The sequence below is a fragment of the Embiotoca jacksoni genome, unplaced genomic scaffold, assembly GCF_022577435.1.
Source record: "Embiotoca jacksoni isolate LCO1_2020_lvr unplaced genomic scaffold, fEmbJac1.0.p SCAF_11, whole genome shotgun sequence".
Classification (NCBI taxonomy): domain Eukaryota; kingdom Metazoa; phylum Chordata; class Actinopteri; family Embiotocidae; genus Embiotoca; species Embiotoca jacksoni.
This window is the reverse complement of record NW_027185241.1, coordinates 5,750,095-5,767,212: the sequence shown is the minus strand read 5'-3', so window position 1 is coordinate 5,767,212 and position 17,118 is coordinate 5,750,095. Positions and strand designations below refer to the sequence as shown.

At 44.0% G+C, this 17,118-nt stretch overlaps 1 protein-coding gene across 2 annotated transcripts; it reads left to right on the top strand.

The window, feature by feature from the left end:
- The first annotated feature begins 3,256 nt into the window (after positions 1–3,256).
- On the top strand, positions 3,257–15,873 carry LOC138194129 (myocardin). 2 transcript variants are annotated; one of them, XM_069142615.1, is made up of 16 exons: positions 3,257–3,585; positions 4,522–4,684; positions 7,068–7,121; positions 8,190–8,245; positions 8,703–8,769; positions 9,584–9,709; positions 9,829–10,034; positions 10,211–10,351; positions 11,000–11,165; positions 11,286–11,466; positions 11,592–11,736; positions 11,867–12,463; positions 12,606–12,668; positions 12,809–12,946; positions 13,037–13,091; positions 13,181–15,873. In XM_069142615.1, exons 2-16 carry the CDS (start codon positions 4,630–4,632, stop codon positions 13,603–13,605), a joined length of 2,475 nt encoding a protein of 824 aa, XP_068998716.1. In that variant the 5' UTR covers positions 3,257–3,585; positions 4,522–4,629; the 3' UTR covers positions 13,606–15,873. The 2 variants fall into 2 exon arrangements, with proteins under 2 accessions (XP_068998716.1, XP_068998714.1); XM_069142613.1 differs by having other exon boundaries at positions 12,582–12,668.
- Positions 15,874–17,118: the final 1,245 nt, after the last annotated feature.

The following is a 17,118-nucleotide window of genomic DNA, read 5'->3' as shown; positions in this document are numbered from 1 at the left end:
ATCAGGATCTCCTTATATCTTTTATTCACTGTATAAATTCTGAATGTAATAATGATTTGCTGATACTGTATGATCGACAAGCCAACATGAGAGTGAAGGAAGTACTGGCACTTATTTTTCTCCATTTCAAGCACCAGCCACAGCCATACTTTAAATCACATATTGTGTGAATCAGCAGTTTCACCTGCTATTCTCAGCTTGTTTATTATATACATTATATATACAACCAAAGTTGTGTTAAAAAATAATTCAAACATGCTCAGTGTAGTCATGATGGAAAGAAAGATGTGAGAGGGGGCCAAAACAAACGTTTCCATCTAGTTATTGTTTCAGTGAAGAATCACTTTTTGTAATACTGTATGTTGATATGATAAGTGGCATATAACACAATATAGCATTTAATCCATTTTGCCCTCTTGTTGCATTTATTATGATTCCCTGCAAGGTAATTCAAACATTACTTTTACCTCAAACTCTATTAATATCTTATCAAACTTGCAGTTTGAATATAATAGGCCCCTCATCATCAATCCCATAAAATATGTGCCCCTAACTAATAACTGCTCCTAGTCTTCTTGTTGTAGAAGCTCTGAAGTGCTGTATACATATTGTTAAGGTTGCTGTGAGGTTTACACAATTAAATTAATGCTGTTCTGTCAGGAAAGAACAAACTGACACAAAACAGATTCTGGTCCCCTAATTGACACCACTGGGCTGTTGCATTGCTGAGCCTACAAGGTCCTCAGTGCATGATGTTGATGAATATTCAACTGGCTGAGTGTGCGAGATCAGCAGTCCAGCTGGATATGTGTGTGTGTGTGTGTGTGTGTGTGTGTGTGTGTGTGTGTGTGTGTGTGTGTATGGTACAGTATGTATGCTTCTGCATGTGTGTGTGCGCTGGTTGCTAACTATCCAGATTGCACGGCGCTTCAAAGTGCAGTGACTGACAGACAGATGGATGATGGACAGAGGGAGGACAGAACTCTGTAGCGTGTGCGTGTGAAATTTGCCTCTGTGTGTTTGTGTTGCGTGAAGTGTAACAGGCAGTCGGCTTTCTGAGTGGCACAAGGCACGTCGCCAAGTGATTGAAGTGATAAAGGTAGAGGAGGAGTGGAGAGGGGGATGAGAATAAATCGAGTGATGAACGATCAGGGAGAGGCAGCAGATGTAATGAAGTGTGTTAGCCTGGTATGTTTCAGCTTTTTATTCCCTTTGATACATTCAGCACTTTGATATGTTTGTTGTATATCCGCTCTGTTACATCAGAGGCGTCCCATTATTGCCACTGAGAGCCAGAATGATGGAAAGCTAAACTAACCGTGAATGCTTTTTTTTTTTTTTTGGGGGGGGGGGATCTGATATACATTGCTGTCATTGCACAGTTCAGCCATGTGAGGGCACACTTACACTTGGGATGCATGTGTTTGGCTAATTCTCCGTGCTGTCTCTCAGCTCTCTCAAATGGTGGAGGGATACTTACACCAGGATGAAAGGCAGAAGACAGTGAGCCTTGGGAGAGCTGGATCTACATTCAAAATCTGCTAATACAACAGAGAAAGGAGGCAGCTTTGACATGAATATCAAATTGCTTTTGCGTAGTTGTGTTGTATTTCTGTTTTACAGGCCAAATGATGGATAAAGTGTGTTTTTAGCCCATGTGGAGTATGAAAAGATGAGTAAGCCCAGAATTACACAGAGAACTATGATATTTAAGAAGGACAAGCTCACCAGACAGTGCAGAATTAACACTGTGGAGTCTGTGTAGTGTGCACATGTGTGTGTGTGTGTGTGTGTGTGTGTGTGTGAGAGAGAGAGAGAAAGAGAGAGGTGTGGAAGGGAGGGAGGAAGGGAGGGAGGGAGGGAGGGAAAAAGAAGGAGGGTAACAGGTGTTAATCAGAAAGGGAGTCCCGGCTGCAGAGGAGAGGGTTTCTCTGTGGTGGGGGACCAGAGGAAAAAGCAATTACATCACCTTTCCAACAATAATGTGACCTGCTGTCAGCGCAGTCCGTGTTTATAGACAGTATATGTGTGTGTGTGAAATGCATTTACGGGGCACAAGCGAAAAAAGCTGTCAAAGTTGAGATTTTATAATGATCACAAACACGGACGCAGTGTGCAAATGGCACCTGAAAGAGCGGCCCATCTATAACCATCTATTAAATTAAGGTTCCCATTCATTTTGTGTCCCATTAGTTGTTCCATTTTGTTCCATGGCAACCGTAATTGGCCCGTGCAGTGGTATCTCTGTTTCTGTGTTCTCCGATTAGTGGATCTCCACGTCAGACTTGTGTTCTCTACATCTGATAAAATGGCAGCAACCTCCCTTTTTCCCTGTTTCCCTATCAGCTCCCGTCCTGTCCTCGTCGTTACTCCCCCCCCCCCCCCCACCCCCTCCTCCCCGGGTTGTGCCCACCCTTGCTCGCCAACTTTTTGCTGTGTTCCCTGCCTCCCTCCCTCCATTCGACCTGCTGAACCAGCACACACCGGCCTGTCTGTCAAATCGACGGAACAGGTGCTCCAGCTACAACCCCCCTCTTACCCCCCTCCCCACCCCCCTCTGCAACCCAAGGCACACACAAATATACACGTGCAGAGCACGCACACAGAGGCCAACACTGTCCTACATGTTCACTCAGGTAGTTTCTGAGCTTTAACAGCCAGGTGAAAGTCGGGTGATTTTGCTCGGTACCAGTGCTGATACACGCTGTAAAGTATATGCTGACGGACACTGACCTACTGATCTGTGACTCTCTGTGGTGTCACACTCGCGCGCGCGCACACACACACACACACACACACACACACACACACACACACACACACACACACACACACTAGTAAATCACTTTAAGATCGTGACCCAAAGGTGTCTTGACAGGAGCATATGAGCCTGCAGTCCTGCTGCAGTACATGATGTGATGGGAGCCCAAAACACTCCAAGGCTTTTCTCGCTGCCTTGTAATGAATCGTCTCTTTATCCTGCCTTCACTTTTCTATCCGTCACATTATGTGGCCGTAAAACTCCCAACATTAAACAACTGCACCTGCCTCATCAGTGCTTCCACTTTGGTCAAAGTCACGTACAAGCAAACACAAAAGTGCTTATTGTCTTTGAATCTGTTCCTCAATCAATCAGTCAGTGGACGTCAGGGAGGGGTGGCGAGGGAGGGAAGGGGAGGGAAGGAGAGGAGAGGGAGACGAGGTCGTGGCGGGGGAGGGGTGAAGTTTGACAGTCGCTCACAGTTGGCACCAAGAATCCAGGATGCTTTGGGGAGGGGGGGGGGGCAGAGTGAGCGAGGCAGAGGTAGACAGGGTAGAGAGTTTCTATCGTAAGGGGACGAAGGAACCACAGATCCTCTTCCTCCTTGCATTTCACCTTCAGGAAAGAAAGCGGAGAAACTGAGAAGTGTGGAAAAGGGGCAATAGGAAGAAAAAAGGATATGAAAAGAACATGAAAGAAAGAAATCGTCATTAAATGCACTACGAACTTCTCTCTTTCCCTCTCTTCCTCCATCTTGCACCTCTCTCAATTTAATCTTAAATCCACTCCAATTTCCCCCGAGGGACTCAATTCTCTCTTTTCCTGTAAGTATTCTCTTTCATTCTCTTGCTATTATTCTCTGTTTTCAATGCCTCCTTGTACCTCGGTGCCCCACTGCAAAACAATGTCTGTGCCAGACATGAAATCTCAATCAATTGCTTGTTATTTGACTGCAATAATGAGCGGGTGGCCTTCTTTTCGACTCTTTATGTTGTAAATAAAGTGAGGTGTGTGCATTTATCGGATTGGGATAAGAGGAGCACTTTGGTAATTTAGTATGCATAACCTCATCTATCCCAAAGCATGTGTGTGTGGTGTTGTTTGTGTGTGTTTGTACATTCCCTTCAAACAGGCTTCCTCTGGGTCTTCTGTGGCCGGCCAGTTCAAATCAATATTGTTAATTGGTTGTGTGTGCGCACTAATGCAGCTTATGTAGATTCCCAACTCTCTATTTGAGAGTCAGCCCCTCTTCTTTTAGTGCATGACACATTTTTGGGTCCTGCTGTCACTGTGCAAATGTGTGGTGCGATGTTGTAGGTGTTTGAGTTATTGTTTGTCTGTCACAATCAGTGTACCCCCCCCCCCTCCAGCCCCATGTCTGAGTGTATGTTGGGGTGTCTGCCTGCCTTCTCGCTCATGTAAACTCAACTCCCCTCTTCGTCTTCTTCTTGTCCTGGCTCCTTTTTCTGTCTCTCTAAAAGTCTGTTTAATTCTCTGTGTCGTTAGCTCTGTCTCTGTGGGTGGGCCTCTGACTCTCTGTGTGATTATGACAGGCTGTCTATAGGGGGGCCTGCTGTTTGCCAGAGCAGCTCACCACTGAGCTCAGTCTGCCTGTAGGTCTGAGAGGCTTTGCGTCTCTATTTCCCCCTCAATCTATCTCCGCTGCGCTTTGTGTGCCTCTATCAATATCGGTTTGTGTCTGTCAGTGGATTAACAAGCATCTGGCTCTCTCTCCTCTGCTTCCTCTGCATTCCCAACAGTGAGAGACAGAAGGAGAGGGGTCCATTCCTCCTGGTAGAGTGACACCAGGAATTCCCTCTTTCTCTCTGCCCCACTTCCTCACCTCCCCACGCCCTCCCCCCTCCACCATGACGCTGCTGGCCTCTGAGAGGTCCCTTCTCATCCGGAACAAGTTCCGCTCAGGTGAGGCTCCTGGAGGCATCAACTCACGCCAATGTTTTCTCACAAGATGCTTTACGTCTCCGGCACAATTGGCAACATTACCATCAATACGTGGAGGTGAAGTGTTAGTGAAGGTTATTGGCTCCTTGGTCCATATTGTCTGTCATGTGATCAATGGAGTGACAGTATTGATCATGGTGAATGGATTTAGTGATTGCTACAGAGGACAGAGATGTCTTGAAGACAGCTGACCGTGAGGACAAAGATCTCTGCATATTACTATGAGACACTAAGACATGGCTTGCTCAGTCATACGTGTGGAAAACCGACATTAAGCCTTTACCAGGAAAGTCTTTTTTTCTTTAATAACTCTAAAAAAACACGATACCAAATCTATTTAATATGAAATATTCATGTCTAAATGAGCAAAGTTAAACTTTGGAAAAATGACCCTGATTCATCACTTATTAAGAATTTAACAGTGATATGCTCAGCTAAGCTACTTGATCATGTTTGTGAATGTAGTTTGATCAGATTTGATTGACAGTGGCCTGGCAGCGTGAGTAAACAACCCACAACTGTCTTTAGATTTAGATTTTAATGTTGCTAAATTGTTGAGCTGACTTTTTCTGACTGAGTCTCACCCAAATCAAACCAGTTAGAAGAGCAAACACACAAAACCAAATACATAAATCCCAAACGTGAAAGTGACCTAACTGTGGCTGAAAATAGTGAGTTCAGGTAGGACCACATGAGAAGAAGCTGGTAGAGGTAATATTTTCAGGGCCTCTAAAACAAATGACCAAGTCTTCTCTCTGTCAGCAGTGTTTTTGTTTGTTTCCAATTTATATTTGTCAGTATGGTCTGGTGATAACCCATCACAGTCATGAAAGAAATCTAAATATCTGTATATTACCACTTAAACTAATGCAATGTAATACTCTGAATACAACTTACAACTTTTTTTGCTGCAGTCTGTGACAAGCAGCATTAAGCAATCCTCGCATAGCCGCATAATGCTAGTTTCTATACAAGTTGTAGCGGCTGCTGTTCAGTTCCCAGGCAGCTGTTGTAAACGGCTGGCAAAATAGAAAGGCGAGAAAATGACAGACATAGTCCCCTAGGTATACAAACACCTGCTGGAAAACGTGATTCTTTAGGCAGCTGCTCCTTTTGAAATCATGTATGTACATAGCTGAGCAATATTTTTCTTTTTCTTTTCCATTGTTTAATTAAGAATTGTATGTGTCTTTGACATGAAGTGTTCCTAATGCAAATTTTTCATGTCTCACAAGTGATCATATATTAGATGCTGAGATAAATATTAAGAAAGTGTGTTGATGCAAATGGTAAAAAGGAAACATGTTTCCCAGTGTTTTTGACTTGTGACCCCTGAAACTAAATGTCTGCTGCCCTTTGTAACAAGTTGTGTGTGCCTTTAAGCTATGAGCTGTCCCAACCAGACAGTCCTCCATTAAATGTTTAATTTAAAACATTTAAGGAGGCCCCAAAGAACATCAAGATATTTTATATTTTTGAAAAAAAAAAATGCAAAAGAGGAAGAAAATTTGACAGCTTTGGCAGCTTTCAGGTTTTCTTTTCCCCTAATACCACTTAGATTTTCTTGGGACTGACCCTTAGGAACAATTGTATTATGTAATGTGGAGTTCAAGTTTTGTGTGGGGCCTCCAGTACCAATTAGGAAAAAAAATAACAAAACCAAAATCCGATGTGACAAACGCATGCTTCCAAATCTTATGAGCACAAAGCACAATGTGTCAATCTGCTTTAAATCCATATTTCAGAGACGTTAAACTGTTGTTTTGAGTCATCAGAGAGGTAGGAAAGCAGGAAGAGTATAGTTAGCAGCACAAATGAGTATGACGTGAGGAGGAGGGGATGTATGAGAGGCTTGTGGAGAGAGTGGGACAGCTGAAGGGGGGATGGGACCAACAGAAATAGACATACTGAGAGATAAATAGTCACTGCCCTCAGCCCCCCGTGCAGCCCTCCCCTCCCCTGGTCAGGTCTCTCAGGTCTCAGTCCTCACCGCAGTGTATCATGGGTGGGGGGGGCAGTCTGTGTAATGGGCCAATGGGCCCGGCCCTGCCCTGCTTCACCTGTTTGTGTGTGTACTGAATGTTAAAGTGTGCGTGCATATGTGTGGTGGGTAGATGTGTGCAGGCATTCAAGGAGATATATAATCTACAAGCACTGCAAAGTCATGGGGTAACACGAGTTTCAAGGCCATATCGTTTAACATTTGCATTGCTTACCTCTTACCTTTCTACATCAGCCCAATTGCTTTCTCCAGATAATGTTTTGCCTTACTTACTCTTCCATCAGTGTAATGTTTCATCATTTCTTTTTAAAACACAGCTTGATCTTTGCTCTTATCTTTTAGTGCTTCAGCTGAGGATTCAGAACCGACGGCTGAGTGAAATCAATGCAGACTCAGGTCAGTCCATGTGTATCATTAACATTGTGATTGATCCATCTACACTACAACTGCAGGTTGCATTTCATACTAATAATCTTTAAGTCACCTCTCTTCACTGAAAGATGATTGCCTATTGATTACTCAACGTTTTTGCAGATTTTACGGCATCAACCAGCTTTTACTTTTCTGCTATTTTACTTTTGTAAATGAGCAAAATAGTTGGAGAGAAACTTTGTATTTAATCATAGGTTTTGAAACCTCTGATTGTTCAAGAACCTTCATCAGATGAATATGGTTTTAGGTTTATGTTGTGGAGATCAGGCTTTTGGGGTGGTTGCATCAAACCTCTGTAATGACTTGGCATCATCCCTTTGTGTGATTGACTCAGAGGCAGCTTTTAAAAAGCAACAAGACATCAGTGTTCAGACAAACATGAGGGCACAGTCTTACTTGGGTAGTTATGTGTGTGAACTTGTTTCTACCTCGCCTGTTTGTTCTGCTATTTTGTTTTTTACCTTGCAAATCATTTTGTGAGCCTTGCCTTTCAAAGGTGCTTCATAGATCAACGTATTTATAATACTGTATATCTTGTAGAAAAACTCCCACGTTAACTAAAAAAAAAAATGTGAATAACTTGAATGCCTAGAACATGATGGATATATTTCTTTGTCTGTTTCCGTATATGTCACTGTGATTTATCTGTGACAGGCCAATATCAGCGGATAAATCGGTCTGGTTCTAAAACAAATTGTGTCATTCATGAAATTCACAAAAATTTGTAGTTCATAGTGTAGAAATGTAAAAACCAATCCGACAGGTAGTGCACTTCGCTTCAGCGCTCTCCTGCACATTCTGATGCCCAACACAAAAGAGTGTCTGAGATGCTGCACGCTGTGGAAGGATGAGTTGCAAGCTGAACGGGCTTTGTTGATGCACCCTTTTACCCGAGCTTCTCCTCAACTAGACTACTATTCTCTGAAAGACACTCCAATATGAGAATTTGGATTAAGTAAAACAAATTCTTTCTCTTTTTTTAATGTTGCATCACGATTTCATCTTACGACCACCTTTTGTCTGTGTCCACAGGGTTGAACTCTTCCTGCCCCCTTCAAACAGCAGAGAAAGATCAGAGTGAAGCTCTGGTGAGCAGCTGCCTGTTTCTTAATAATCTCTGACTGCATGAAATTTCTGCACTTCATGTCAAACACTGATTTTGATGCATCAAACACATTTCCCACTCCACGTGTGTCATGTTTTTTTCCACAACACATGAACACAATGAGACCGATTTACTTGTTTTACTTCAATATTGCTGTGAATTCATAAGAAATGGACAGGGATTTTGAAAAATTATCAGTAAAGGTCTCCTCTCACCTAAAAAGAACTAATTAGTACAAGTTTCAAAGGAGATTCTTTGTAGCACAGGATCCAAGTGCTCCTTTAAACACTTTGCAATGATTCAAAGAGGAACACTGGTGTCATAATATTCCATTAGGCTACATTTACACTGAAATATTTGCATTCAACTTTCCACTGAGTGAACTGCATTGTCATGTCTGGGCCCTGGCTGTTGGTTTGACCTGCTGTTTCCTGATGCAGCGTCTCACTGACAATGGTGCCACTCAGAAGTTGCCCCCTGGTGGTCTGAATACTGAAACTGCACAAGGTGATACCATGCCGACAATAACGTTGCTGTCACCTTCTTGCTGTACCCTGTATGCTCCCTGCACAGCGCAGAGCAACGCATCTCGCCTCCTCTCTCTTCCTCTCTGTCTGTGTCATATCATTTCTGCATTGCTCTCCAATCCCTGTTGTACAGTAGCCGGGCGAGGAAATGAAGTGTGTGTAAATCTTGCAAAGGGCTCTCTGTTTCATCAGCTGTCAGTTAAATAGAAATGTGACCTTGTTGCACACCCTAACGCTGCATTATAAGCAGCCAACAAACATATCAGTGATTGACAGTACATGATAAACCCGCCAATCCAGGGATCAGAGTTATCATTTTCTGCCGTTACTGACATCTCACTCCCTCATCTCTCTTTACCTCTCCTCCTCCTCCTCTCCACACAATCCAACCTTCCTTTTAATTTGAAAGCACTTTTATTGTAGTATCTGGCTTTTCAAAATATCTAAATGTCCTTAAAACTCCTTTTCTGTCATTTTCAAAATCTTGTGTCTGTCTGTCTGTCTGTCTGTCTGTCTGTCTGTCTGTCTGTCTGTCTGTCTCTGTGTGTCTGTGTACTCATATCCAAGGGAATACATCTCCCTATGGGCAGTGGTGTTTACTATTTGTTGATGCCTCTGCTGGTTTGAATTGGGACTGATCGCCTGTGGCAAAACTGTTGTGAACGCTCACATCACATATGTTCTGAAATCCTGTTGCTTCTCTTTCGCCAATCTCCTCTCCCTCCACTGATCTCCCATCTGTCCTCTCCTCTCCATGTATCTGCACCATCCCTCCCTCTTTCTGCCACCCGTAGAGAGGACTGTGTGTGGGGCCCAGAGGCAGAAGAAGATTCGCCAGACGCAGGACCTCACTGAGAGGATCCAACGTCCACCTGGACCTGTGGAGCAACCGCATGAACACACGCTGCCCCTGGAGAACCGTAAGTCTCAACACGCACTGGAACACACAGACAGTAACACACACGTTTTTTTATTCCCAGCCCCATTTTGCATTTGCTCCTCTTTTGACGTTATATCCTCTCACTTTTCATTTCCTCAGGTCCTTCGTCTTTCCCGCTGTCCGCTGATGTCTTCGAAGATGACATCTCCTGCTCACCCTCCTCCTCTTCCTCCTCACCCACCGAGCAGCATGGCGCTCACCAATCCCCAGCATTTCCCTCATTGCCAGGGCTCTTAGGTGACCAATTACTGAGTGACTGCTCAGCTGTGGGCCCGCCCCTCAACTGTAGTCCCAGTCATGCACAGGTGAGGAAATGGCACTATGTATTGTTTTGATTCAAATTCATGTTTTAAGCAACAAAAAGTATAATACATTTTTTCCCGCTGTAATAACCTCTGATAAACTTATCAAAGCAAATTGACTGATGAGTTTATGAATAGCTTAATATGTCGACTCTGATAACCGGATATTCTGCCTTCAGTCTGGTTTGGCGTTGCTCCCGGCAACCGAGGGCATCAGACAACCAACGAGTGTAACACTGGGTGAATCAAACTCCATGGCAACAACTGGGAGACCAAATGGGATGTATCTGACCTCTCAGACCACACCGCTGCTGCCAAAGGTAATGTGGGTTAATGCATGCTCATCCTGTCACCTACAAACACCACTGATTTCAGTTTGCTCTCCATTTTTTGGCTCATTTAAATTTTATAAGGTCCTCCTTTTTGTTTTCAGTGTTTTTATGACTCTTCAAAATATAATTAAAATGTCAAAAATGTGAGGAAATAAATGTGGCAATATGGCATTTTTATGCAGAAACAAAACAACATTTAGGGTGTTTGTGTGTGTGTGTGTATTGGTTTACTACACTGCAGGTATACAACACGAGAGATGAAAGAGCGCTGCACAGGTCTTTAACCTAACAGGATGGTCACTCTGTTTTTTCTAAAAACAATGCTCGGCTGTGATCTGCTCTGCATTCATTACTGTCAATTTGCACTTCTGGGGGAGCTCAGTAGTTGCCCTGTAGGTTAACACATTCACACACAAGCAGCGTGGTGATATGTCAGAACCAGCACATGCTGTCATTTAGAGATTTGTGAGGCATTTGTAGGTTAGATGTAAGAACTTAACCTTGACAAGGGGCAAATACATCAAACAGTGTGAAATGACCAATATTTTCTCTGTGATATGCTATTCTTGAAATTACTCACTTGATCCACATCACGGTTACAGTTTAAGGAAATGTGAGCTCTATGTGTGTTTACAGACAGCTCGGCCTCTCAGCCCCACCTGCTCCTCATCTCTGGTCCCCTCCCTCAACTTCAGCCATCTCCCCCGCCCACGTAAACCACGGGACACTAAACCCAAAATGAAGAAACTCAAGTATCACCAGTACATTCCTCCAGACCAGAGAGGGGGGTCTGGGACTGGAGGTACCAACATAACGCTTTAGTATTCTACATTTATTCAAAAAAATCCTTTCATTTATCAAATCAATATCTGCTCTTGTGGTGAAATGTTTGACTTCAGCCAGAAAATGTCTTTATTTCCAGGGGGAGGAGCCAAACAAAAAAACCCTACTCCTTCCCAGTCTTTAGACCCAGCCTATTCCCATCTCCTGAAGCAGCAGCAGGTCTTCCTCCAGCTTCAAATCCTCCAGAACCAGCAGCAGCAGCAGCAGCAGCAACAGCAGCAGCAGCAACGGCCACAACAACAGACCACTGTTGTACCCAGGTATGCAAACAGATACAGTGTTGATACAGATAATTCAGTGTGAACTAACTACAGAGATCTCTGCTTTATCAATAAGAAATTAGTCCTTTTGTTTGGCCGTGTTAATGCTTTTGTTATTCCTTCAGTGGAGATCACATTGATCTCGTGAAGTCTTCTGGAGCCATGCCACTGAATCTCCAACCTGTTCCTGCCACAACAAACCGCACCCCCATGGACACAAATCCTGCATCCAAACCTGAGCTTCTACCTGCAAACCTCGTTGACTTAACAGTAAGAATAACTAACTATCTGTCAGACAAGAACTACTTTTAAAGGCATAAAATTGTTTGAGAACTGATTCATAATCTAGAGAAGCTTCTAACACTTTACTTTTCTCACCACAACGTTTCTCCTTCCTCAGGTGTCAGAGTTGCGGCAGCAGCTGCGTAAGCGAGGCCTCCCAGTCTCCGGCACAAAGCCTGCTCTTCTGCAGCGTCTCCGTCCCTTCCAGCTTCCCCACTCCTGCCTCACCCCAGCTCCCCTCTCTCAGCTGGGTACCAGCCTGGAGCCCCTCACCCCCTGCCCTCCGCTGCCACCCAGCCAGAGCCCTGGCTCAAGCTCCAGCTCTGGACTGGACTCACCCAGCAGCAGTCCAAACCAGCTGTACTCCCAGGACAGGGGAATTCCTAATGGCATTCTCAGTGATGCTCCAAACAGAGTTCCAAATGGAGTCCAAAACGCCCTCCCAAATGTTTTTACAAATGCTGCATCAGTCAGTTTGGCAGGTGAACAGTGTGGTCTTACCAACACTGTCTTCCTGGCTGCTGCCAGCACCGCCTCAGGAACTCCAAGTCCCAGTCTACCCATGTCGTCCTCCTCACCCCTGCAGTGTGGCACTCTCTGGAGAACTGAGACTGAGCAGCAGCAACAACAGCAGCAGGAGCTGAGTGTGGAGCTGGAGATGAGGGAGAGGATAAGGAGCAGGCCCAGAGACCGCTCCACACACACTGGCAATGAGGTGAGGGCAGACAGACCCGAATCTTTGGTATGACAATCATTGGAGAGCTGCTCATTTAATGGGATGACTGTTTTATAGAATTAATGAATGCCCATTTACCGTTCCTCCCATCAACCAGTCCCTCCATCCGTTCCTGCAACAGGATCCAGGATGCTCAAGAGGCAAGTCGGAAACAGATGAACAGACGGAGGTGTTATTTACACAGGTAAACATACGAACCAGTGCACACGTATATTGGCTAAAAGCATATACATTAGTCTTTTCAGAGGCACATTACAGAGTCTTCTATCAAGGAAGATTTCTCAAACTTGTTTTCTCATCACCACCTGTCTGCCTTCTCATCAGGTGTTTTGCTGCCAGCCGTGTGATGTGATTGGCTATGACTTTGAGCTGCCAGTGCAGATTACAGCAAGTCCTGTTCAGACCTTACCTGGTGTTCGCAGCTTGGAGGAAGAACTACAGGAGGCTATCCAGAAAGCACAGGTTAGAGTCTGTGGATAAACAAGGGATCGCCAGCAATTTCTTTTGTTCAGTAAGAATGAAGTAAGAGCGTTTTCTTTCTCTTGGCAACAGATGGACCCTCGGCAGTCCATTGATGACATTCTAGATGAGCCTATCACTTGTGTTGGTGAGTCCCCCGCAGTTAATACAGAATACATCTTAAATGGCATTCATGTTTATTCCAGTGTCTGATCTTTTTTACTGCATCTCTTCCAGGCTCTGTCAATGTCTTTGATCATAAATCCCCTGCACACTCAGGCCCCGGCCGTTCTCCTTCTCCTCCTCAAAGTGATCAGTGTCTGGCTTCCCATCAGCACAACAAGGATGACAACTTCCTGCCCTCTCCTCTTTGCTCTTCTCTTTTGCTGGAGCTCCCTCCATCTCCTGCAGTAATAAGCCCCAGCCAGGTTGTCCCTGTTCCTCCCCCACCCCCCATCTGCACCTCCCCTCTGCCATCCACCAGGAAGTCACGGAAACGACGGGCTCCGACTCCGTTTGACGCGGCAGACTGGCTGGAAACGCTCACATCTGGCCTCCGCCCTCTTACCCCACCAACAGCTCCCTTTGTTGAGTCAGACTTCAGTCTGGATTCAGATCTGAATGTTAATCGAGTGCTGGATTTGATGATAGAGCAATGGTGAAGACTTGAAAGGAGCGCTTGTATTTCTGTTTGTAACTCCTTTGTATGTATAGTAGGTGAGCATTTTTTTTTTTTGATAGTAATGAATGGGGCGAGCTGTATGCATCCCACTGAGGGCACAAGATTGTGAATAGAGGCCTCCATCTATCCATCCATACATCTATCATTGATATGCTGTCAGAGTAACTGGCTCCACGCAATGTCGAGAGCTTGATTCATTGCAGCGATCAGATCAAACATGACTTTGATGGGACAACGAGAGCACAAACACATGCACACACATGTGCACCCTGTGTACACATAGACAGTGCAGAGTGCTGTTTAATAGCACTTAGGCTTGGTTAGAAATGGCAAACAAGCAACACATCTGTGGATTGACATACTCCACAGCACAATGTTTGCAGTGCAAAACAAAAGAAAACCTGGTGGCATATTAATTTAAACATGCTTCCTGGCTGCGCTGGGGAGAATGTTGTTTCTGACTTATCTCCGAAACCCGTTGTCGGATTGGGTTGAGTATGGCCCCTGGTGTTGACTCGGTCATTGAGTCCTAGCCATTCATAAAGCCCATTCAGAGTGTGTAAAAGCCAGACAGAGCACACAGCTTGTGTGTGGCTCCAGACCTTAACCCCGGTGCCAGACACACAGTCGGCATGCAGAGGGGGAAAGCTGGCAGAAGCCACAAACAAGGAGTGTGTGTGTGTGTGTGTGTGTGTGTGTGTGTGTGTGTGTACGTGTGCGCGTGTGTGTGTGTGTACGTGTACTTGTGCGCGTGTGCATGTGTGTGTGCTTTCAGTATGTCTGTGTGACTGCACACAAGGCTGCTTTTGTTTGTATGCGTCAACATACAAATGCTTCCATGTATATTTATCAGTATTAATGCCAAATGCACTTGTAGTTTTTTGTTTGCTTACAATTAAGTGTGTATGTGTGTGTGTGTGTGTGTGTGTGTGTGTGTGTGTGTGTGGTGTGATTGATCTGCGAGAGCATACGAATGAAAGACATAGAAAAGAGGCTTTGGATTTCTGTGTCCACATTTATCTGAAGTCTCACTGCCAGCAGGCAGTAACTCCAGTGCAGTTATCCAGTGTAATCATCAGAACAACCGCATTACCTTGTTCAAGTCACTATTATCCAGGAGAGCAATCAGGCAACCACCCCTAAAATAGTCCCCATACAAATGCACCAATCAGCCGAGTGAGAGTTTCCTCATCACGTTGCAAAAACAGGTGGTCATTTTGTTCCCTGATTAACCCCCAACAGCGTCTGGCCCGCAGCTCGGTGCTTACCCTGCTACTACCAAAGCCAGATCAGCACAATTTATACCCCAACACCAAAGCTGCACCTGTTCACTTAGTGTAAATTAATTCCACAAATGTGTTACCAGACGTTAAATCTCTGCTGTACATTTTGATATACAAATAGACCATTTAGACATTAAGAGGAAATGCACTGTAGAATTAGCACAAAATTATATGTTTAGTGGAGGAAATGTCACATGACCAGGTGAGTCGAAGCTGATGCAGTACCAGCACATTTTCTTAATAGTGACAGTGATCTTACTTTTATATTCTACTTAATTTACTGGTCGTGCAGAAATGGCGACTTTATTTGTTTGCATAATACACTTTCTGTGAGTTATGTCCATTCTCAACCCCACTCAACATAATGATGTTGATGAAAATAAATCTGACAGAGGTCAGCTGCCATTAACCTCTGCTGTACCAGATTGATGTAATTCAGATCCCAGATCCCATCTACATAAAATTATACTCTGCCCTTAATTGGCAGCATGTCCCATCAATCATTTTGGAGAGCTCTGATTGGCTCATTCTTGTCAGGAATACTTGTATTATTTGATAACTGGAGGTCCCTCTGTTCTGCCACTTTATTTAAACATGTTTCTTCTCAATGTTGTGTAAAATTAAAAGCGTTAAGTGCAATATGATTTGTTTAATGGGCACAGAAATTTGAGATCTAAAAATCATACTATGTTCATGTTGTTTCCATGCAGACATTGCAGTTTTTGCTGCCTGTGTGTTACTTGTTCTGTTCATTAAGCGACGACGGCCTCGGTGAGTTATTGGATTAATGTTATCTGTGCATCGGCAAACCTTCAGCACAATACTTCCGCCTTATGTTAAAGCAATTTTTGTACAGCTTTCACTACAGAGACTATGAAAAAATGCAGCTAATTGTGGATGGATGGCTATGATAATCATAGCGGTCAATAAGCATTGCCTGCTGCAAGTAAAAAAAAAAATGAAAATTGATAGGCAGGAGAGTAAGATGCTACCTCCTGTGACTTCCACTGCTTTAGGGCTGATACTAATGTTTTTCTTGTTTCTTATTTAATTTCCAAGTTTCCTGGATCACTCCTGAGACAGTTTCACTGGTTTGACTACACCAACGTTTATTACTTCGGGTTTAAACTGGGTCTAAAATGTCAACAGGAAACACGGGAGTGTTTCAGGTAACTGTGATTCAGTTGGCCACTTGCTGCTATAAATGCCTTATTCTGAAAACGTGAAACAAATTACAATGTGTTTGTTTTATTTATTATGTAACTTATTCATACAAATTTCACCAAACTCCTGTCCAAAATCTATTTAAAAGCATTGAGAAAATTAAAGTCTTAATAGATTTTCTATGTTTCCACTTTGTTTCTTTTATCCATGTGGAGTGAGCAAACAGCTCGCTGCTGTGATATAGCAGGGGAGCAGAGAGGATTAACAAATGGGTGAAGAAAGGCCCTGTGATGACCTGTCCAGGGTGTAACCTGCCTTTGCCCCAAAGTGAGCTGGGATAGGCTCTAGTAATATTGTTCAAAATGTATTATGTATCAAAATAAAGCCCTACAGATACTATCACAGGGGTCCAGTTATACAAGTTCCGGTCTGTTGATTCTCATCTTAAATGAGAATACTCGCACCAAATAAAGATAATCAAATACTCCTCTTTAATATACCTGTTTACTGGGACCTAATATCATCTTTTCATTTACATTTTTTTTTAATATATTCTGGGACTAGAGCCTAGAGTAGCTTTTGATTCACAGTTAAAACAAAATCATATTTATCTTTTACTGGTCCTTTATGTTCATCCTGTGTTTGAAAACAAGCCATTTTAACTATCTTTAAGGCGAGGGCCTCCCTGAAAGCCCACCTCCTTCTGGCTGGCCAACTTCCAGGAACCCTGCCGAGGTGCAGCACCCAGTGCTTGTGACCCCTGCCTCATCCTCTTACAGGTGTGGAGGTACCAAAAGCCCACGTGACCATATTTCACTATTCACTATGGTTACTATTCTGGCGACACTAATCTTGGGTGTCCTCCTGTGGTGATTGTATAGATCTTCTGTGGCTCAGATGGTAGAGCGGGTTGCCCACTAATCGAGAGGTTAGTGAGTCAAATCCCTGTTTCCTCCTACACACATGCTGAGGTGTCCTTGGGCAAAACACTGAACTCCATGCTGCTCCCAATGGTAGGCGAGCTCTTTGCATTGCAGCTCTGTTGC

Bases quoted from the DNA above. Each gene is read 5' to 3' on its own strand.
- LOC138194129 (XM_069142613.1), top strand. From the start codon at position 4,630: ATGACGCTGCTGGCCTCTGAGAGGTCCCTTCTCATCCGGAACAAGTTC. The intron at 8,246-8,702 runs GTGAGCAGCTGC...TTCCTGATGCAG, and splicing joins AAGATCAGAGTGAAGCTCTG to CGTCTCACTGACAATGGTGC. The intron at 11,467-11,591 runs GTATGCAAACAG...TTATTCCTTCAG, and splicing joins CAGACCACTGTTGTACCCAG to TGGAGATCACATTGATCTCG.